This window comes from Parambassis ranga, chromosome 6, assembly GCF_900634625.1.
Source record: "Parambassis ranga chromosome 6, fParRan2.1, whole genome shotgun sequence".
Lineage (NCBI taxonomy): Eukaryota > Metazoa > Chordata > Actinopteri > Ambassidae > Parambassis > Parambassis ranga.
Window position 1 is genome coordinate 13566354 of NC_041027.1, and position 22349 is coordinate 13588702.

Sequence of the window (22349 nt, forward strand, 5' to 3'; positions counted from 1 at the left end):
AGATTAGTGTCCTACGGCAACTCGGGGACCACAGGGACCACCGCTGGAAGACTTCCACATAATAAGACTAAGAGAATGAAAATAAAAATGATTTAGCTTCAACATCTGAATGTCAGAGGCCCCTTTTTTTTTTTTGAAGACTAACACCTGCAAGGGTGTCATACAGGCGCTGTGTGTGCCTGTTCGCTGTGACAGTGTAATTACCAGAAATGATGGGAGCCTGTGAGCAACCTGTCCACTCAGCTTCACTTCCACTAGATTTAAGGTTAGAGGTTAAGGCCACAGAAACCTCTCATTACTGTGAGATTATTAAAGACGGATAAAACATTTTATTTCAAAGGATAATAAGATGTACAGAAGAGAAGAGAATTTAAAAAAGGGTTAAAAACCTTTAGCGTACTGACCACATTTAAAACAGTGCATGTCTCTGATACAACAACGAGGAAAAAAAAACAATGTGCAGAGACCTGGGCCAGGCCTTTCAGTGCAAATACTTTAAAAAGGGTTTAGACAAAGAGATAAAGGGCCAGGTCTTTGGTGTGGAGGTGCTGCGCCAGGTTACGGATGCGGCACAGGCGGACGTTCTGAGCGTCGCCCGCGCTGTACACTCTGTACACGTGGTAGCGCTCCTTCTCCCTCAGCGCTAAGTCCAGCTCGTTGGCGGAGAGGTGGATGAACGACTTCTCTTTCCTCACGGTCGACTTCACCTCCACGTACACCGTCTCTGCCGGGTCCAGCGTGAGTTTGAAGTCGTAGGGCTGGCCGCTCTCCCCGCTCTGATTGCACCACAGGACATGCGTGGGTGCTCCTTTGACCCCGCTGTCTCTCCAGTGGCAGAGGAAGGAGTTGACCAGCTCCTCCCCCCACTCCCCGATCGCTCCCAGGTCCCCGTTGTCATCGCATAACACCACCTGTAAAAGACCGCTTGCTGTTAGGACAAGTGTGACCTGACTAACCTGCCGCTAACTGTGCTGAGTATACTGACGGTGGTGGGTCTTTGACACTTGAGCTCCATGTCCTCCAGTGTGGCCTGTGAAGGCTGGACTTTGTTCCAGAGAGGACGGTCCAGGTTCAGAGGAGGACGCTGAGTGTCCGCTGCTGTCCCCTGGAAAGAACTGGAAAGCACCACGGCCTCAGGAGCAGCGCTGACGGAGAGGGAAAGGCAGGAGGAGTGAAAACCAACATTAGTTTTGTGTATGAATATTTCAGGCACTCTGGGATGAGGAGAAGACGCCTACAGGCTGTTTGGAGCAGGCTGGTTGCTGGCTGGCTCTGCGGGCGGTGCAGATGGAGCGCTCTGTGTTGGAGCTGTGAGGCTTCCTTCTCCGCGCTCGGCTCTGTCAGTGGTCTCAGTCTGCTGACTGCGCTCTGTCGGTGACAGACGACACCAAATGGAAACATTGACAGGATGCAGATAAAGCAGGAGCTGTTAGGAGTGTTAGGAGTGAGGTGTAACCTGGAGACTGCGGCGTCGCTGCGCTGCCAGTGACAGCGGCCATGTTGGGCTGCTCGGGATGGCTCGGGACTCTCTGAGGGGCGAGTTGCTCTGCAGGTCTGCTGCTCTTGAGTGGCTGCTGGTTTCCTTCTTGGCTGCTTGCTCTGGCGGAGGTGACCTCCTTCTCTCGGTCTTGAGGTCCAGCGGGGGGCGGCCACATCTTCATCACGGCTTCTACAACGCCGCTGCCCCCCTGACCTGTGAGCAAATGTGAAAAATGTAGTTTGTGTGACGCCACAACAACCAGTTTTTAACTTGTCGAACATTCTTTAACGGACCTGCACAACTGGTTCCTGTGTTCTGTATGGATGCCCGAGGAGGCCAGCAGACGAGCGTCTGCTCCCCGTCCTCCTGTGCTGGGCGAAGCGGCTCCTCTTGGGGATCTGATGTGGTAGTTCTCCTTGACAGCACTGGAAAGAAGAAGATATTGCATAACACCACCAGCATGAGCCCGTTTCATGCTTTAAACACAGATTTTGTAATGAAAAAGTCTTTGATCACGTTAATCCTTGTAGATATATGTGTGTGTGTGTCTGCAGCGAGGGATTTTGCTCCTCTCGCTCTTTGAGCCCTGGCAACAGCTGCTCTTTTATGTCCCCACACACAAGAGTGAACAAACCAGAATTAGCATATGCGAGAAACACACCAGTTATCTGTGTGTGTCTGTGTGTGTGTTTGTCTGAGCCTGAGACTTAGAGGAAGGATAAAAACACGCTCTAAATATTATGAAATGATAATGGAAATGGGGGCAAGTGTCACAGAGAGAATCGGAGGGAGCGCACATGTAAGACTGAGAAAAAGCAGCAGCCAGCTCTTAGAATTCATCTCATGCTCCAGTTAGAACGCTGAGTTGATGTTCTGCATCAAACTGCGATTCTCTCGTCACGTCAACACCGGGCTGCAGATGTGTGCGAGAGTGTCTGAGAAGACGTTTAACGACTCAACACAGGAAGAAACAACAATTAATGCTAACGAGCACTGTGTGCATTCAAAGCTTGATGAGGCCTTATTTATCCTGTTTACACTTACTATTTGACAGAAATACCATAAACAGGAAATATTCAAAATAATCTTTTCCAAGCGATGGAGTGTAACTTTGGCAGAATAGTGACCTCTGTGGCCACACAGAGCAACTACAGGAGAATCAGGCTCATTGGATGGTACCACGGCAAAATGCTAGTTTCTATCATGATGATTTAAGTCAAAGAAAACCTTTTTTCATCTACATTAAGTTGGCAGTTTGATCGACACAACCTAAATTCACTCCTGTTGCTAGAGGCTGTGCACTCAGAAAAGTGCTGCATAACACAGAGCCTTTACAGTGCAGGTAAATGTATCAATGACACACACTGATTACAGCACAGGGAGGAGGAGGAAGACGAGGAGGAGGAGGCTGGATTCCATGCATTTCCAATGAGACGCATGACATCTGTCATCTGATGCAGTGTAACTTTGCACTCCACTTGACCCTCTGGCTTTGCTACAGCGTGTCCAACCAGAGAGGAGTCAGTGCGCTGACTCAGCAGGATATATTCACACAGATACTTATCCAAAGATCAGCCAGCAGAATTCAGCTCAGACTGTGCCGTCTGTACCTCTGTCCAGATTCATCTCTGGTTTGGGCGGCTCGGGGACCTCCCACTGCTCCTCCTCGCCGGGCAGCTCTCTGATGTCCTCTTTCATCAGGTATCTCCTCAGGGCTCCTGGGTCCTGCACAGGAGTGATTACAGCTTAATGACTGTGTCAAAGATTCCTTCATTGTGTTTTTTCCTGCTGGTTCACGGTGCTCGGATCACATTCCTGAGATGGGATCCATTCAACATTTTGTCTGACGCCCCTGTTTCTGCTCTCGACAACAGCTGCAGCGAGCGCGCTCATTAAAATGGTGACGACCTAATTAACATGTGCTGCCAGCAACTGATCAATTTCCTAGAACAATCTACCAGTTGAAGTAAGGAGCGGATATAATAAGGCAGATCTGAACACCGCTCCTATCAGACTGCAGTGTGTTAGAAGGACGCTACACTTCACAATCACGTCATTAAAACCCTTTAACTAAACAGGCTCTGGGAAACAATAAATTCAGATTTAAATATTGATTACGTTACGCAGCACTGCCTCTGCTGCACAAACCGGGAGAGGACGTTCACTGGAAGCTGAGACCTCTGCTGCTGCAGAGATCAGAGCAAGTTGCCGTGTAATGTGAACGTGACTCGCTCCGGGGAAGAGTGGTCGGCTTAGTGTGTGTGCGATCAAAAAGAGAAGAGAGTGGCAGGACGAAGGGGGCTTGCGAGTGAGCAAAGACCCTTTTCGCTGGATATGGATTAGTGATCAACGCGTGAAGGCATCGTACATCACTTACACTGAGCGAGGTTATCAGGCCACTCAGGAAACGCATCAGCTCCTTGCTGTGGTTGGTGTCTGTGCAGAACAGTTTCACCAGCTCCCTGAAACACACAAATACAGGAAATAACGTTCGTTTCATTGTGTTCTTACTTCCAACACAGCTCTACAAAGGATCAACAAAATATTTAAAAGAGAAAGAGAACAAACCAAAAAACAAGAAGAAAGGAGAAGGAGAAAGAGAAGCAGATGAAAAGACAGCATCTGCAGAAGGTTTTCACAAACCTGCAGATGTCCAGGTGAGCTGAGAGGTGATCTTTCTGTATGTAGAGCTCCTTCTCGTCCTTCAGCAGACAGATGACGTCCTGCACCTCAATCACAGACTCCTCGCCATCAGCCACGTCCAGCTGGTAGCGAATGTACAGCTTACACACCTATAAACAACCAGACATCTGTTATGTTCATGTTCCTGCCTTTAGATGCTGACAGCATATCTCCGGGATCGTGAGATTGCCTGACCTGTCCGAAGTACAGGTGCTTGATTTTCTCTGCTATGTTGCCGTCCGTCAGCTCTGAATAGACGCCGCTCAGCTCGTCGTGGTGGTAGAGGAACCGCTGGATGTAGGGGATGACGGAGCGCACCATGGCCTGCATGGACGGACAGGGCTGCAGGAGCTCAGTTTGAGGCTCAGACCTGACACAGTGGGACAGCTGACGGATCCCACAGATCTCCAGGAACAGAAATCTGTCATTCTCGTTGAACTTAGGCGCTGTGGCTCGCTGTCCTGCGGCTATTTGAATCACAAACAACAGTCAAAACCTTCGTTCAAACTCAGACAACTAGAGGAACATAAAGCAGCAGCAGCAGCAGCGGAGGCAGAGGCGTACCGAAGTTGTTCTTGTGAGCAGTGTTGTGCTTCTGAGTCGTCCTCTCCGCCGGTGGAAGGTCGAGCAGACACACCTGCTTGTGCTGTTTAAAGATCTTCTCCAGCTCCTTGCTGTCACAAATCATGGGCTTACGTGCCAGACTCACCCAGCTGTTATCCTTGGCAGGGAAGACCCTCTTATCAGACACCATGCCTGAACACAAAGAGCGAGGACAGACGGAATTAACACCAGACGTTCAGTACGTGTCTTTTCTTCTCACAGCTAAGATACCTGTTATCAAAACACGGCAATATTTTAGGCGCTCATTACACAGCCTATTTATAAACTGTAATATTTTACCAACTATCTCTTCATAACGAGCAGACAGAGGAGATTTATGTTCCATAATTTTGTAAAGGAGATTGTCTGGAGTCTGAAAATGTTGCGCACGGGCATGAGCATGATTTTGGAACTCTGTATGACTTAGCAGCTTGACAAAATATGAGCCTGAAGTCAAACAGGAACAGGCGATTTCAGGGGAGTTTGGTTTGGTTTGTTTGAGAGGAACAAACGCAGCAAACAACAAAGACAGGTGGTAGATGATGCTAGCGTTACCTTTCAAAGTGGAGCAGTAACCACGGTCAAGTTTGTACTGAGTGATGATTTCCTGGTCTGCAGGTCCTTGCAATTTACACTTCTCAGCTGTCAGAGCAGAAAGATAATGAGCCGCAGACAGATGGGATGTAAAGATATGTGTGGATGAGACAAAAGATCGGCAGACGAAATGTTCTCACCGAGTCTGGCATAGAGCACAGAGACATCCTGTAGCACTTCAGCAGTTGGGATGGGAGATGAGGAGCAGATCAGTTCCAACAGGCCCACATACTGCTTCATGTTGGGGCTGCGGTCGACCTTCAGCTGTACATGGGACACGTGATCACAGACACAAACCCTGAGGATCATCTGCCATAACGATAAAGGTAATAAAAAATGCTTCCTCCTACTCTGTTGAAGAAGTCCCTCATGCCATCTAGCTGACTGTAGAAAGGAGCCAGGACTCTGGGCTGCTGGACGGGGCTGTCGGCTCTGTGGGTCAGCTGTCTGTAGCGCTGGAACAAGGTGGTGGGGTCGCTCCAGCACACCTCTTTCAGGTGGTAGAAGCGGCCCGAACACCAGCCATCGTTATGTCTACGAAAGCGAAAGCAGAGTTTTACTCGTGGTCTCGGGTGGTTTTACATTTTTTACATGCACCCCAAGAAAGCCTGCTGCACCTGTTGTGCTCTACAAACACAGCAGGCGTGTGCTGGAACAGCTCCTTCAGGGTGCTCGGAGGGCAGTTTGTGTGCAGGTAGGTGTAGACGTTCTGGATGTGCTGAACCGTCGATGTGAAATCTGCCCCCTCTGATTCGTTCTCGGGGAGCGCCGGCTCCTGGGTCTCTGCCTGGGGTTTCACACACCACTCCTTCAGGTAGTTAATCAGCACCTCCACTGAGATTGTTTCCCTCATCCCTGAAAGGAGGGTGGAAGACGGTTACAGCCAATCGTGCGACTCCCTCAGCCTCCTTCAGATTTGTGTATTAGTCACCTAGTGCTCTGCTGAAGTCGCTGGAGTTTATGTCCACATAATAGACGTGAGTCCCCAGCAGCCTGGTGACGTCGGGTGACGTCAGGTAGACCGAGCTCGGGCAGAGGTACTTTCTGTCTTGCAGCTCTCCTTGCTGCGGGCGAGAGGCTGGCAGCCACTCAAGGCGACACAGGTGGTGGTAGAAGGAGGATTTGATGCTTCTGACTGGTTGGCCGTCACTGTCCACCACCTGGGCTGTGATGTACTGAGAGTAGCGATGTCTGGAGAAACGGCAAACAGCGTGATTGGAACATACTACAGTCTGCCATAGGAGGATATATCTACACATTATATTGAACGGATGACAACCCACTGTGTGAGCTGGTGAACCGTGTGACCCACATTCCCCGGCAGAGTATTCAGCACTGCACGTGCTCAACGATCAGATGAGAATTACTCGTGTCAAACTGATCAGTGCGGTACATGGCGGTTTCTCATCCTGCTGCCTGCGTTGTTAGAGTGTTAGCAGTCATGTAAAGCATAAATGTTGGAGCACCGCTGGCATGACCTTTGAATTATTCATGCACATGTCATACAGGAAGTGCACACGGATAGACCGCAGGTCACGAGATGTAGTTGCACTAAAAGCATTTTTTTATCCAGATTAATAATCTGATCTCAAACCCAAACGAAAGGTTGGAGAACATCATGTTTAACTGATGCACAACGTCCCCGCTTCACCTCAGTAATCACTTAATGGCAGCAGGAGGAAATAATGGGAATTACCGCATAAACCAAAAGCCATTAACACGACTTTAACAGAAACCGTTTTCTAATAATATTCCGTGGATGAATCATGTGAGGTGTTACCCGGTGTCCCAGTTGGTCTCCAGCAGCTCCAACAGAGCCATCCTCTGCTGCAGGAGGAGGTGGTCGGGCAGCTGTGCCGTGGCCAGGCCGTGGAACTCCTCGCAGGGGTAGTCATCCAGCACAAAGGCCTCTCCTGGAGTTTGGTGCCTCACTGCACCTTCAGCTGACCAGGGACTGGACGCCTGGAGGAGGAGAGACGGACCGGAGGGGAACAGAATGAGCTAAGTGTTCTGCTGACTGTTGTGCTGTTATTGCAGGAAGCGCCAGACTGTGCTGTTAGGATTTTCTCCCCTCTGGCCATCCCTCCCCATCTATCAAACGCCTGCCATGTGTCTAGAACATCCTGCTAGAAACAGAATATTTGATCACACCAAACCAACCCTGATCTCTCTCTCTCTCTCTCTGGCAGCTGATGCAGTCCTTTGGATTACACAATAATCAAACACCTTTTTCTTGTTCCGAGCTCTTCTCCTCTTTATCTATTAATGATCATTCATCACCAGGTTGTTTTAAGGGTTGGACAACAGGATTCCTACAGAGAAACACTGGACGATTTCTATCATAATTATTCATTTATACTCCAAAAAAGACAGGATGTAGGTATTATTTATACCACAAAATGTCAGAAAGTGACAAAAGTTTCCTTGACTGAGATATTTTCCAGTACCGAGCAGGAACAATGTCAGTGCAGGTTACACAATGACTGATGGTATCATCACAAATCCGCAGATCCATTGTAGCCGTGGCCTGGGCTAAAAACAGGCGTCAGGAATGTCTGGCCTGCACAGCCTCAGCTCTGTCCCTGACGCGGCCCGTCGGTCACCTGCTTTCTCTCCTCATCCTGGAGGATCTCGGTGGACCGGGCGTGACTCGTAGTCGTTAGTATCTTCATCCTTTAATCACAACCTTATTTGTTTTAATGAGTCACGGATGCAGAGGGCTGCTGCTGGTGTCCACGCAACCAGTAAATATTGTGCGTTTACACAACACGTCCGTGGTCTCTTATCATCAGTGCTAACAGGTACATCTGTCAGGAACACTGTTTGTTTTTTGTGCATGTGTAACAGAGTGTGGGTGTGTCCCTCTCACCAGTTCTTTAGCAGTGAGTGTTTGTCTCTCCTTTCGGATGATGAGGCCGTCTCTGACTCCTAGTTTACCGAACAGCTCTCTCCATCCTGCTACATCACCGTCTGTCTCCACATAGCAGGGACTCAGCAAAGTCCAGTCACAGCCTGGTGGATGGAGGGGAGGGCAGCCGGATAAACGTTCAGAGCAGGAAGATGAGAAGTAAACAGCTCACAGTATTACAGTGAGCTGTTTACTTCAGCCACTTACATAACACAAACACGCCGATATGGTTAACACTCCCAGGCATGTCATGCTTTCCTCAATGCTAACAAAAGACACACACAGTGTCCAAAAAAGGAGATGGCAGGAGAGGACAGTGAAGATTCCTCAGGCCATGAGGAACAATCGCCCTTGTATGTATCATGTATTTTTGTGTTTCAATGTGTGTGTGTGTGTGTGTCTTCCTACCAGGCAGTTTCTTTGGCAGGTTGATGTTGCCGTACTCCTCAGAGAAGTGCACCCTGTCTTTGTATGGGCGCAGCAGACCCCTGCTGGTCTGGACGGGTACTGCGATGTCTGAGTACTCCTGGCTGGAGGAGGAGTACTGCTTGATGAAAATCAAGTAACTCACGACCACGGACGAAGGCTTCGACTTCAGGGAGAGTCAGTGGGAACAGGAGGAGAAAGCAGAGCATTTGAAAAGAGAATCAAACATGTAACATGTGCCTTTTTAAGTGGACCAGTGTTGGTGGTGTATTACCTTCCATTTGTTGCTCCGTAGCGAAGGGTAGATGTGCTGCTCCAGCAGCTCTTGAGGCTCCATTTCATGAACCCCGAGTCTTCTGAGCAGCTCCCGAACCTGCTGACTCTCCAGGGGCTCCAGGCAGCTCAGCAGAGAGGGGTGAATCACATTTATGTCGTTGTACAAATCAGGCGACGGTACTGTGAAAACAGACAACCACCAAGCAATTTTCTTTAAGTTATACAAAAAGAGTCATGTCATGAATAAAACCCTGCAATAGACCAACTCCCACGCAACTAGAAAATGTCTTAAATTTCTTAATTTCTTAATTTCCTCTCAGCTGTCACTGGGGAAAATGTGTGTATTTGACATAATAACATATAACAATAGACCTAAATACCTGTAAAACCTCTGGTGACCTATTTTTCTGCTTTCTAAAGCTGCCATCTGCAGGAGCGGGTCCCCACTGATCTCTGTACTGTTCAATATTTCAGGAGAACACTAAGTTTAACTTCGCTGTCTCTTTCGAGCTATCACACTCGTCTCTGTTCACTTGACTTCACCTTTAAGGCCGTGGTTTGTGCTGCTTCAAACCACTGACCTGAAAACCAGTCAAGACTTCACTTGCACCAATATCCTCTCCTGATCTTATCAGTGGCAACAGATCGTGGCAGAAATTCACTGTACCAGCACTATCATCATCATCATCTACTAGATGACAACAATGCCTCTCTATACATTTCCATATATTTCCACATTCAAGCTTCTACACCTCACACATTTGTAAGAGACTGGCTGGGAGCCAACCGCCCCAGTCGTCCGTGTGCAATGGAATGATAATTGATGCATGTTTGAGCTCCTTGCGTGTGTATGTGTGTGCAAAAGAACAAGATAAACTTGTTTAAGGTTGGTTGAACCAACAAAACAAACATGTCCGACCAACCACAGGTCACCGTGCATGCATGTGAGCGAAGGAGTGAGATGAAAGGTGATCTTTTCATCCATCCATGTTGTCTTAGACTTATTCAAGTAGGGAAATCATTCAAATCAACATCCAGACGTTTCCACAATGAAAACCCAGGGATGTGTACTGATGTACCTGGGGGTTAGGAAAGATCAGAATATAGCAGAAACCTAATAAACAGTGTGCATCAATATTCAGTTACTTTTCTGACCCAATAATCTATGTGGAGATGTAAAAAACACGAGTGTATCCCTCTGATCTGATCCATCGCTTGCTCCGAATCTGAAAGGACGCCACGTGAAGCTCTGAGTCCAGATGAATGCGGAGGCAGAATGGAATATAAAAAGCTCTCTGGAGTCGCTCGCTGAGACAACGAAACACTTAAGACTACATAATTATTAAAGGCAGCAAACTGCAGCAGTGGCAGGATGCTTACATCAGAGTGTGAAAATCAATTATTCATACTTGCCATTCTAAACCTCTGCTTTGGGTGCTGTTTTTGAATGCGATGACGCACGACACGGGTGCCGAGTGGCTGTGCACGTCTGCTTATTCTTAGACGGAGGTCAACTTTGTCCGTGGATGTACACGAGTTTGTCATACACCTACTCGGCTGCCCTGAATGTCTGAGCGCGCCGAGAGTTGACGCAGATCCTTTCAGAGGGTTCAGAGTCTCCGATATGACTCAGACGTCAGACAATGCAGTCTAAATGTGTGCTGCAGCCAGCCTCCCTGAATATCAGGTGGGGAGGATTGCTATTTTTATGAAGCACCGTAGTGATTTCCAGCTTCCATGTGCACATCTCACCGCCGTCAAGGTGATGCATATTTAAGTGTTTTTGCTTTTCTACATCAGTTTGTCCCATTTTCGTCCCAATAGAAACTCTGCCGTCCTATTTCTTTCTCCATCTGCTGAACTGGTTTGTTGTTATTGTTGTGGCTGATTTAGCACTGTGCAATCAGCACAGCACATCCGATTCTCTGCAGGTGCACAGCAATTATCTGCACAAAGGCAGAGAAAACACACCGACGCTGCTGTTCTTTCCCAAATCTACATGATACTGCATAATGTATGCTCTATCCTGGGACTTATTCTCCTCCAGCAACGATGCAGTGAAATCTCAGGTGTTTGCACTGAAGGTATACCTGTCTGGGCTTTAGCTTTCTTTTTCTTGGTCTTGGTTTCTTCCACAGGAAAGAACACTCCATCCCCACTTAGCGTCACCACGCGTCCGTCAGCCAGGGGGAATATGGGGAGATCTCTCAGTGTTTGTAAGATGCAGTCTCCCTCTCCGTAGCCGTGCTCCAGAGCTCGGAAGTTGCAGACCAGCAGCCTGCCCAGCTGACGCAGGCTTCCATCTGAGAGAAAGACACAAGTCTGATGAGCTGAAAACTTTCCAAAACATAGATTACAGGGCAGAGCAGCTGTGTGTATCGTCACCGTGACTCATGTTTAGGAGAATAATTGTCACGGTGAATACACTCACCTGTTTGGATGCCTTCCATTCTCAGCTCCTTGGCCATGGCTGTGGTTACCGTGGTAACATCCGATCCCTTCAGGTACCGGACTCCCAGGTGAGCGAGCAGGGAGGCGGGAGGCGCAGGGCTCAGGCCCGGATGGAGATAGAACAGAGACAGATGCCTTTCCAGCTCGTCTCTGCCAATCACGTCGCGAATCACTGGGTCCTGACAGACGGCCACTTGGGACGGCAGCTTGTACACAACCTCGCCATCTGGCAAAGGAAGTGTGGAGAGGAACGTTTATACACTGATACACTGTCTTTTATGTTCTAGTGTTTCAATCTGCACAACCTGCAGGTGTCAGTGGTACCTGAGCTGAGTGTAGGCAGGAAGGGCTTGCCCTTGAGCAGCTGAATAATCTGCCCGGCAACGGGCTTGAAGAAGTCCAACACCTCGTCGGGCAGGGGGACAAACTGCAGGAACTGGCAGAGGCCTTTAAGCCTGCTGAACTCAGGGTGGTCCTGGAACAAGAAGAAAAGATGCACAAAGGCCAAAGAGGTCATTTTGTTGACATTTTAACGTGTGCTACAAATTTCTTCACTATATCATCTGCAAATGTTTACAAATCACATTTTTATGTCCTCTGACTTTAAAATTCAGAACACATGACCCCTCATGAGCTCTGCGAACTCTTAATCTGAAACATTTTCAGGATGTAGGTTTAAGGATTATTGGGGTTTTTGCTTTTTTTATCCTCTAGCTTTTGTCCATTCATAATTGATCTGAGCTCCTTGCAAGGATCATTACGTATCTCATCCCTTCTGTTCTTTCAGTCTCTATACAGCCCTGCAGTCTTACTGTGAAGACATCCATGGCCTGAAGGAAGAGCTGTGGTATTTCCGAACGCAGCCACTGGTTCCAGGAGCTGTCTCTGTCAACATCTTCACGAGAGGACGGGATGTCAAAGTCGCCTAGAGAGGGAGCAGATGTCTATTAGTGAAAGCATTTCTTTTTTTTTTCAAACCCCGTGAACTCCCCTACATGTTCACCGAGCTCACCTTGGATGATAAAACGGAAACCGAAGCTGCGAAGGGGCAGGTAGGCGAACACAGGCTGCTTCTGAGGCTGGCATACGATGTCATCTCCTCCAGTGTCACTGTTGAGCTGGAAAGCCAGAGCGAGCTCGGTAGACTCGATGCCGTCTTTGATCTGAAGGAGAGACAAGTCATGACAGTTCGCAAACAGGCTGTACACACTGACAGAATGTTTTCTCTCATACAGCTTTGTTACATAATCTAACTGCAGGTAGCAGCCTCTGGGAAACGGAGGAGGAAAAAACAGTAGCAGGGATTAAAATGATAGAACATTAAAATCTTTTTGGTGGGAGTTCATGTGGAAACCCTGCTGAACGAGCGGGTTTGCACACAGAAGTGGAGAGACCTTCGAGGAGCAAACCAACACCAGGAGCATGAAGTCAGAAGAATGCAAAACCCCTGGGTGTTTTATTTATGCTACAAGGGACGGAAAGTAGAACTGAACGTCACCTTTTTGGGCTCCAGTGTGGTTTTGACCACCAGCCAGCGCTCGATGCCGTCTGTGTGCTCCACCTCTAGCACATTATGGCTCAGATCTTTACGAGTCATGGTCACAAGACGCTTCTCACTCTGCTCAAAGACACAGTGAAGAACAAAGCATTGAGAGGGAAACCTTGTTGTTTCTTTGCACATTAATAACAACTGTTCTTACCTGATTGGAGATGGTGATGGAGCGCAGGCGGTGCAGGAAGAGGAGCAGGGAGGGGTGCACGTCATGAAACAGGTTTCTGGTCTGATGGCTCTCAGAACGCAGAGGCAGGCTGATTTTAGTGGTCCAACTGATAAGAGATGAACAGTGGGTCTAACATGAAAAACTGACCTCTCCAGACAGTGGTGAATTGAATCAATCTACTTCAGGTGTCAGCGTCTAACCTGTGCTGATTTACGCCCTTCAGCTGTGCGTCCAGAGGCCTCTCCTCTTCAGTCCAGTGGGGGAGGATGTATCCCATGGGGCCGCAGTTCTTGTCGAAGCGCAGGTGGAAGCCATTGGAGTGGATTTCAGGGCAGTCTGTGACCTTAAACACTGACTTGAAGCCGATGCCCTTTTGTCCTGTAAAAAGTGATGCAACCAGGCACATTCCAGATGGTCCTCAAAACTCATAACAAGGTTCGAAAATTAATGACATCCAAAAAATATGGTTACCAATGTATCCGTATTTGTGTTTGCCCTTGGTGCTTCGGCCCACATCACAGATGGCGCGGATGTTCCTCTCCTGGAAGCCGATCTCATTGTTGAGGACGGTGATGCAGTCTCTCTCCACCACAAAAGCCAGCGCCGGAACCACACCAGCCTCCGATGGGTAACTGTTGTCATCAGCATTCTGGGGAAAAAAAGGGAAAGTTAGAAAATCAGACTGAAAACCTTCAAAGGTTTCATAACAACGGAGTGTCTGCCGACCTGAATGAGTTCCAGGACAAAGTGTGTGTCTTTGCTGTAGAGTTCAGTGGAGAGGCGGTCCAAGCTGCGGCCCAGTCTCTCCTGATGGACCTGCATCAGCTTCTGGCCTTCAGCGTTTAATTCCACACCAATGCCAAACTCACTTTTCCTGTCAGTGGATTAGAGAGGTCACAGGTCAGCTTTGTTAGGAGTGCCATTAAACAGAATGCATCCAGGTTAAGAAAGCAAACCTTATGTCTCCAATTAAGGCTTTTTGTGACGTCTCTGATTGGCCCTCGGCGTCTGACTTCTCGAGCGGTTCCTCCATCTCACTTCCTTCAGCTTCACTGCTGACGTTTGACGTCTCCCCGTTTAGGAGTGAGCTCAGCTCATACAGCTCCTCTTCATCCTCTTCCTCCTCAATCTGCACGTGACCATTTACTGGAAAAATTGAAACTGTTAAAATCATTTGATCACCAAATTACACTGGAGCCCTCCTTTCAATCACCTTGTAGGTTCTCGTCGAGCTGGGAGGAAGCAAAGCTGCAGTCCATGACGTTCTCATTCACATCCTCGTCTTCGCTCACATTCAGAGCCGACAGGCTGCTGCTCACAGAATCTATCAAATTAGACTGAAATAATCAAAATGAAACAAATTAGGAGATGAGTCAAAGATAAACACAAATCAGAATCATCATACAGGATAAAGCACCATTACACTACTTCTGACTGCTCTGACCTTGGTCTGATCCATGGGTGCTGCCTGTGTGTTGTAGCTTTGGCTCTGCTCAGGGTTCAGCTTTTTTTGGTAGTCTTTGACCCAGTCCGTGACGCCGAGCAGAACGCCCAGCCGATGCAGGCAGTTCAGGTGCCTGGTGTTGGACTGAGCCACGGCGATGAGGACCTGCTTAGACTTGGCCTGGCCCAGGACACGAGAGAAGGGCTCCAGAAACACCTGGAGGTTAAAAAAAAAAACAACACCCACGACGCTTCTTAATGAGATTTGCAACAGAAAAGCACTGCCTGTCATTTCACCATGTTGTTGAGCAAATCCAGTGGTGAAGAAACTAAAAGGCTGCTGCAATGGTTTTAGAGCTGTATCTAATGAAAACAAACAAGCCTGAGAGCCTTTCTATTTCTGGTTGGCATGACAACTGTGTAACTGATAACAGCCACCTCTTTTTTAGGTGAGCAGGTTGAAGTCAGAGCTAAAACTTGCCCACTCATTTGGTCAAGGAGTCACGGGAAGGAAGAATGCTTCCTATGTATACACACCAACATCACAACAGTTTAAATGCTATTTTTCACTGCAAACATGAGCGATATCAGAGCTTCTACTTCACTCACCTGCTGCAAAAGAGCCTGGCAAGTTCTGGTGGGGATTCGTGTCAAAGACGCCAGGAGGAAGTTCGCCACTCTGCCGTAACAGGACACATCCTCTTCAGCCTGGGACAAATCTAAATAACAACAACAACAACACAGCTGCTTAAAATGCACCAGTACAGTTGTGTGAATTTCCCTAAACTAAAGTATATTACACCCAACCTTCTGTAGCCACAGCTGCTGCCAGAGAGCTCTCCATGTGATTGGCCAGCAGGGCGATGGGAGCGTTGACGATCCCATCGGCTACCACTATGGAGACGAGGTGGCCGGCTGTGCCGACGGGGTCGAGGGCCATGGCGGCACTCGAGAAAGGCTTGTCTCCGGTGTGAGTGGTGATCCTTAGCAGCAAACCTGGTGTCACCTCCAGCGCGGCCAGGCCTGTATTATCTGTGTGGTAAGTAAATAAATAAAAGTTTTATAGGAGGTGGCTACAGCATGGGTGACTGAATGTATGTCTGACCCCTACCTGCATTTCTTTCAATGAAATCCTTAAGGGAGCCATGGAGGGGTTTAAAGATCAGCTCCCACTGGCTCCACTCACTCAGGTTCTCCAGCAGAGGGCAGGAGAGCAAGCTGGCCAGGGCCTGGGCCTTTGACATCTCACCTAGGCACCCCACAGTCTCACACCCAACTCCAGGGCTGGTTAGGAAAAGGATGTGAGTGATAGAGTGATGAAGACAGAGTTCATGTTTCGTGAGGAAAACCAAAGGTTATAGTCTAACCTTGATTTGCTGTGTTTGGCAAACAGGGCAGACTCATAGTAGACCTGGCTCAGTCCTCCCCCGGCCAGCCCTCTCTGGCGTTGGACCAGACCGGCCAGCATGTGCAGTGTGCCGTAACCTAATTCACGACTGTCCTGCACCTTGAAGTGGACCCTCAGTCCTGACTCGATGTGTGTGAGCTTGAGGAAGAAAAATGGATTTTAACAAACGCTGCTCCGTTTTTGTTTAACAGCTTTAACTTCGTAAGGGGACTCACTTCGTCTGGATCGGTGGAGCTGATGTCGCCGCACTGTTTGATGAACTCAAACACATCTTGTCTGCTGGGTCTGAAGCCACTGCCTAGATCCATGCTGCTGCTGCCCAGAATCAACGTGGACCCAAGTGTGTCCTGCAGGAGCTGCACACAGACAGAGAGAAAACAGTGTCACTGGCTCGGTTTTAAGAAATCACTGCAGTGGTGATGCGGTACGATACCTGAATGTTTTTCACCAGGAAATCCAGGAAGTTGCCTTGCTCTAAAGACAGGAAATCTTTCACATGAAAGTGTTTGGCCAACTTCTTCTCCAGAGAGGCGATGTGGGCCAAAGTGATGGCCGTGTTCACAGCAGCCAGGCTCTCCTTCAGGTACTGCTTCACTTTAGCTGAGAGACACAGAGGGGAAATGTCAAGTGTGGACTAGACACATGCTTATAGCCATTGACATTAAGTGGGAACAATAAGCCCTGCATTGGAACCTTCACTGGGGAGAGGCGTGGTGGCCTTGTCCTCTGGTCTTGATTGCTCCGTAGCTTTGGATGTCTTTTGGTTGTCTTTAAGTACCAGGTCCTGTGGAACGGCCAGGGAGCCTCCGCAGATGGACAGCTGAAAGAGAGCCGTTGCCAGCCGGTCACCTGACACCTTCTCCAGGAAGCTCTGGACGTGCTGGATTATAAAAGAATTACAACGTTGTATCAGAGACATGGCGTCGGCATGATCGTTGTGTATCGACACGCCCCAAAGCAAACACGGACCTGAATGTTTTACAGTGAACTCAAATTCAAATGATGGTGATGTCAAAATGAGCAGATAAAAAGCATAAAGTCTTCAAAGAAAGATAATCCCAGGATGTGTGCAAGTAGGTGGCGTTTAGTCTTAAATTTAACGTCTGGACGATATTCATCAGTTGAAGCTTTTTTCATTAAGGATTTGGAGATTATGAGGGATGACATTTTGTTAATGACTTCAGAACTGGAGAGCAGCTCTGACACTTCTTGTTCTCCCCCTGAAGGCTCATGTTGGAGGGCTTAGTGGAATTAACACCCTGCAGCCTATAACAGCAAATAAAGGAGATCAGAGCATCATAACCACTAAAGCGCCAGAAAAAGTGAACTTAAAACTCCCCTACTGCCGCTGAGCAACTTCCTCTGACGCAGCTGAATAAGCATTAGAATACTTGTGTCACTCACGCTGGCCATCCTGGGGCTGAACACCCCCTCTGCGTTTGAGAAGACCGCCAGCACCACGTCAGCCGCTGACATGGAGGCGTACTTCTTCCTGAGGTCCAGGTTGCCTGTGAAGGAGAAGGAACCTGCGCCCTGCACAGGCTCTAAAATGCTCTTTTTGATCTTTCTCAGGCGCTCATACGTCTCCTCCTCGAGCTCCTTCAGGATGACCTCTCTTGCACGCTCCAAGATGAGGTGCTCGCCCCGGCTCACCTTCATCAGGGACTGGAGTGGACGGAGAAGGCAGAGTGTGAGGGGCATGCTGCATCGATTGATTTTCACTGATAATACACAACAGCATGACGACAGTCTGACAGACATTTAGTGCCACTTAGTACTAAAACCATGGCTAATTTCTAAATGAACCTTGTGCCCGTGTGGCCAAGGATTGCTCCATTAGTGTGCAATAAAAAAAACAATCGATGCTGAGGACTCGTCTGTCCGTTGCAGAGTGACTCTTACTGATATTGGCAGCCCGACACTGTTTATCCTGATGCCAAGCTCGTAGGGAGAGTCGCAGTTGTAGTGGTCAGCCAGATACTTCAAAAACTCAGCCAGGTCCACCTTTACTTTGCTCTGGTTCTTCCTAAAAATGCGAAGTTGCTACACAAAGGAGCGAGAGAGAGAGTTTATTGTCACGTGTGATGCAAGCACAGATATACAAGCACACAGCGATGGCGGCTGCCACACGCTCTCCTGAAAGTTTGCAGTTGCGATACATACATTCAACACAATCACATAATCACAGGACATTTGTACACTGGAATTTTTTCATGGACACTGAGAGTGGGGGGGGGGGGGGGAAACAAAAGATACAAGAGGCAGGCGTGAGGAGAGGGCGAAGGTAGGAAAGGGAATGTGTGTGCGTCAGTTCATGGAGAGTGTTTGCAATTGTATGGCCGAGACCGCCAAGATGTTTATAGGCCAGTTCATCAGTTGTCCTTGAAGGTAGTTGCATAGGAGTTTGATAGGAGGACAGCTGCGGAGCAGTGCTTTCAGTTATTCTACAACTCAACTGCTCAAAACTCTTCTTGTATCTCTGCCACACAGCACAAAGTACATGTTTGAGTGTGCTGTTTGTTTACACACAGGTGCAGGACTTTATATTGTCATCAGTGAGCCCACACTGACTAAAAGGTGACAGGAGAGAAGCACCCAAACACGGGGTTAAATCATCAAGAACTGTCATCATTAACTGTTTATTTGCCTAAATGCAAAGCCCACTCAGCAGCCTCTAAACACAGCCACGTTTTCACATTGGGCGCCGTACCTTTAGGATGTCTACGGTCTCGATCTGACGGATGTCGTCGTCCTTGGTGTTAGGGTTGATCTTGAACATGCGGTGGACGAGGGGCAGTTTGCAGAGGGGTCCCAGGTTCAGCTCCTCATAGCGCTTCTTGTCCTTCAGGCCGGCCAGTGACTGGCCCAGCTCGTACAGAGTACAGAGGGAGGTCACGGCTTCTGTGGACTGGGAGAGAGAGAGAGAGAGAGAGAGAGAGAGAGAAAAGACCTTTATAGCGACCTCACACTCGGATACAATAATAATAATACACCAAACGTGCCCGTGTGCCAACCTCTATGAACATGTTGATCTCTCTCATGATGTAACGGAGGTCTTTCAGGGCTGGGATAGTCCAGGGGTTTAGCTTTCCCGGGTCCAGAGTGGGCATCAGCATGCACACCCTGGATATCACCTGGGGTGAGAGGACAAAAGGTACAGTGAAATCAGTCATGGCACATGAGGTACTGCATCCCTAGCACACATAACAGATAGCTAAACAGTATGTCTAACGCCTCGTTTGGGACTAACAAATCAAAATTAAAGCTGCAAGCAGCATTGCGGGCCCTCGCACACCTTGCGATCCACGGGGGCCATCGCAGTCTCCTCTCCTCTGCTCTCGTCTCCTCTGCTCTCCTCTCCTCTCATTTCCAGAGATGTACAACAAACACATGTTTACAAGACAAAGTTTCTGTTGCCAGTAGGTGGCGCTATGACTGTATCATCAAATACACATATATATCTGTTCAGTCTTGGGTCAATAGCAGTACTGTAAGATTTTGTCCACATTGCACGTAGTATGTGGGAGGAACTGCAGAAAATGCATCAAGTTCCTTTGTAATGGCGAATGGTCAACTTTGAGGCCACGCCCCCGCCACACCGTAATACTTTTAAGAGAGTTTTGGAATGTGTCCCTATGGTGTCCTGAGTGGACACAGTGAATTTCAGCTGGATTGGATGAAGTATGTGAGGCGTGAAAAGTTTTATAGCAGGGACACACATTGCCAAAAATGGCAGCAAAAGTCGAAACCCGCCAGAGGGGCTACGCGTTAGGGGGCGCTATAGAGCCATTTTCCTATGTGTGTTTCAAAAGTCAGCAAATTTCAAAATTTTTCGGGCGAATGAATTTTTCTACTGAGTTTGGTGAGTTTTGGGGCATGTTAAGGCCCCCAAAAAATGCGATCTCGAGGGGGGGGGGGTCATTATAGACCAGATTATGTGCAGGAATGTGCCCAAGCTCTAATAAAACAGGCTTATGGACTTTGTTTGAGGTTGTTGGTGGAGTCTAGACTGGGTGTGCCCAGGTCCACCCTGCTGAATTATCTAGGCTTTAGGTACTAATTCAAGTAGAAGCCATTGCCAGAGTGTGCGTTCCTCCTCACCTTTTCCTTAGTGACCAGCTCTCCCTCAGCAGCGATATCCCGCTTCACGCTCTCCATCAGACTGTTGAGTGCATCCATATCGGATGGCCTCTTGCGCCTCTGTGTGACGCCCTCCTCGTCCTCCTCGATGGCCTCCACTGCACGCATATTACTTCCGAGGACCTCTCTCAGCTGGGCATGGTAGGCGTCTCTAAAGACGGGGCCACTGCATTCCCTCTGGTTGCCATCTCTCACCTTGCTCTTCTGCTCCTTGGCCAAGCTCTTCTCAGCCCCCAGCGCTGGAAAGTCAAGGTTGGTAGAGATGCCGAGGCCGGCGGCCGGCTGCTGTTCTTTTGTTGCTGTAGGAGGATTTTTGTATGTTAGTAACATGGATCAATATAACTTCCTTTTCATGCACAGCACTGATGCTTTGTTTACCTGCAGGCGTCTGCCAGGCAGCAGTTTTGGGAACTGCTGCGGGTTCAGCCTGAGGAGGTTGCTTCTTAGTCTCCAGGGAGTCATACAGAGACATGTACTGTGAGATAGGAAACGTTTCAGCAAACAGCAGACAGTAGTATTCTTGGAGCTGATCCATTGATGGAGCAGTCAGCTGGTACGTCCTTATCACCTGGAAGACATCAATAAAGCTTTTACTCACTGCGTGGCAGGTGGTTTTATGGTTTTATAATTTGTGCTGACAAACCTCTAGGACCCTCTGGTACAGCTGCTGTTGTGTCATATCCTCAGCTGGTTTGGTCGCAAAAAGTGTTGGGTTAACAGGAGCACAGTTGGTGGAGTATACTGGCACAGCTGCAACCAAAGGAGGGCCTAAAAGGTGTGCGGAGGCCTGAGTGGCCGACACACTGTGGCTTACGGCCTGCACGGGCACAGTAGGAGGTGCAGGGCTGTTGTTCCTCGCCAGTGGATCCGGTGTCTTTGGGGTTGCAGGCCTCGAGTCCCCTGACGCGTTTGTTAACGTCCCAGCTTGAGGCTGCTTTGGAGGCTGGTGAATCTTATGGAACACCGTGTCCTTGATCACAATGAGATCATCTTTCAAAGATTCTACCAGGCTGGAAATATTTTTGAAGCCAAGGGAGGCTAAGACCAGGTTATGGTGGTATTTCTGGCTGTAGTTTATAGCAATCATGCTCAGAGGAATCCCAGCCGGATGCTCTTTTATCATGGCCACGATAGTTTTCAGGACCTCATCAGCCTTTTTGCTCTGCTGTGCAGCTTTAGGCAATGACTGATGTCTCGGTGTAGCTCCAGCTCCAGCTGCACCTACATGGTCCCTGTGAAAGACCCGTTCCCCCAGCACAATGAGTTCCTGATCCAGAGAGGCTACCAGGCTGGCCATGGAGTCAAACCCCAACTTGGATAAAGTCAGGTTGCTGTGGTACTTCTGGTTGTAGAACACAGCTATCTTCTTCAGTGGGATCCCATCTGGGTGCTGCAGCACCAGGGCCACCACGCTTTTTAGAATGTTCTCCATTTTAATTAATGCTGTCAAGGGAAGACGAGAACAACCACTGACGGGTCACACAAGCACAATGACAACTAATCAGATAAAATATATAAATAGATATAATCAATATTTTCTGTATTTACAGACTGGCTATACTACCTACCCAGCAACAAATGACAGACACAGTAAGTCACACATACTTGGTGTCAAACACTCCAAAAATCCTTTTTACACTACTAATAATCACCAGTGCAACCACTGCGACGCCCTGATTTCTGCTGTGAAACTGTACACGGACCCGTTGTGGTTACTGATGCGTGAGTCCCACATACAATATTTTTTATACAAACACATATGAACTGTTACGCTGCGACTGCACACACCTTTAATAAACACAAACAAAACAAAGCGCTCTGTACTTAAAATATATATAAGAACTTGATTTATTAGGCACGAAATACACCATTAATAAAGTCGTCTTAACATGCATTAATATGAAGAATTAAACCAGCAAACTCTTGTTTATAAAAATGATGATATAGGCAACAGAAGTAACTTTAATAGGACAAATTCTAACATCTTTGTGATACAACAATACTTCATTGTAGGAGATTAATATGATAAATAAGCATTATCTTACCTTTTCTGTCAAATAACAAGTTGTGTGGCTCCATCAGAAGAGCTACTGAACTGCCAGCCTTCCTGTTTTAGCTTTTATACTAACCCCTCCCTCTTGCAGTTTCATGTTAAGTAAAGTTGGGCAGAAATGAAACTGAAAGCACCCATGTTAGCTCATGTGAATGCCAGTCTGT

The 22349-nt window shown here is 48.2% G+C and overlaps 1 protein-coding gene across 2 annotated transcripts; it reads right to left on the reverse strand.

Annotated features, from left to right (window-relative positions):
* Positions 1-301: 301 nt before the first annotated feature.
* LOC114437112 (uncharacterized) lies at positions 302-22334 on the reverse strand. 2 transcript variants are annotated; one of them, XM_028407544.1, is made up of 47 exons: positions 22178-22334; positions 20776-21575; positions 20511-20700; positions 20094-20431; positions 19007-19126; positions 18703-18900; positions 17895-18035; positions 17397-17657; positions 16686-16872; positions 16426-16592; positions 16208-16348; positions 15952-16130; positions 15696-15868; positions 15392-15616; positions 15194-15303; positions 14586-14801; positions 14355-14478; positions 14098-14287; positions 13868-14015; positions 13613-13790; positions 13342-13519; positions 13121-13247; positions 12919-13038; positions 12433-12583; positions 12233-12345; positions 11745-11895; positions 11401-11646; positions 11060-11272; positions 8968-9149; positions 8676-8859; positions 8229-8371; positions 7140-7321; positions 6291-6550; positions 5977-6214; positions 5710-5893; positions 5500-5623; positions 5321-5407; positions 4727-4918; positions 4358-4629; positions 4124-4272; positions 3858-3942; positions 3091-3205; positions 1774-1905; positions 1457-1693; positions 1239-1368; positions 986-1145; positions 302-911 (listed from the first exon to the last, which is right to left on the reverse strand). In XM_028407544.1, the coding sequence occupies exons 1-47, from the start codon at positions 22209-22211 to the stop codon at positions 507-509; spliced, it is 8880 nt and encodes a 2959-aa protein (XP_028263345.1). In that variant the 5' UTR covers positions 22212-22334; the 3' UTR covers positions 302-506. The 2 variants fall into 2 exon arrangements, with proteins under 2 accessions (XP_028263345.1, XP_028263346.1); XM_028407545.1 differs by having other exon boundaries at positions 20776-21601; positions 22178-22259.
* Between the last annotated feature and the right edge of the window lie 15 nt (positions 22335-22349).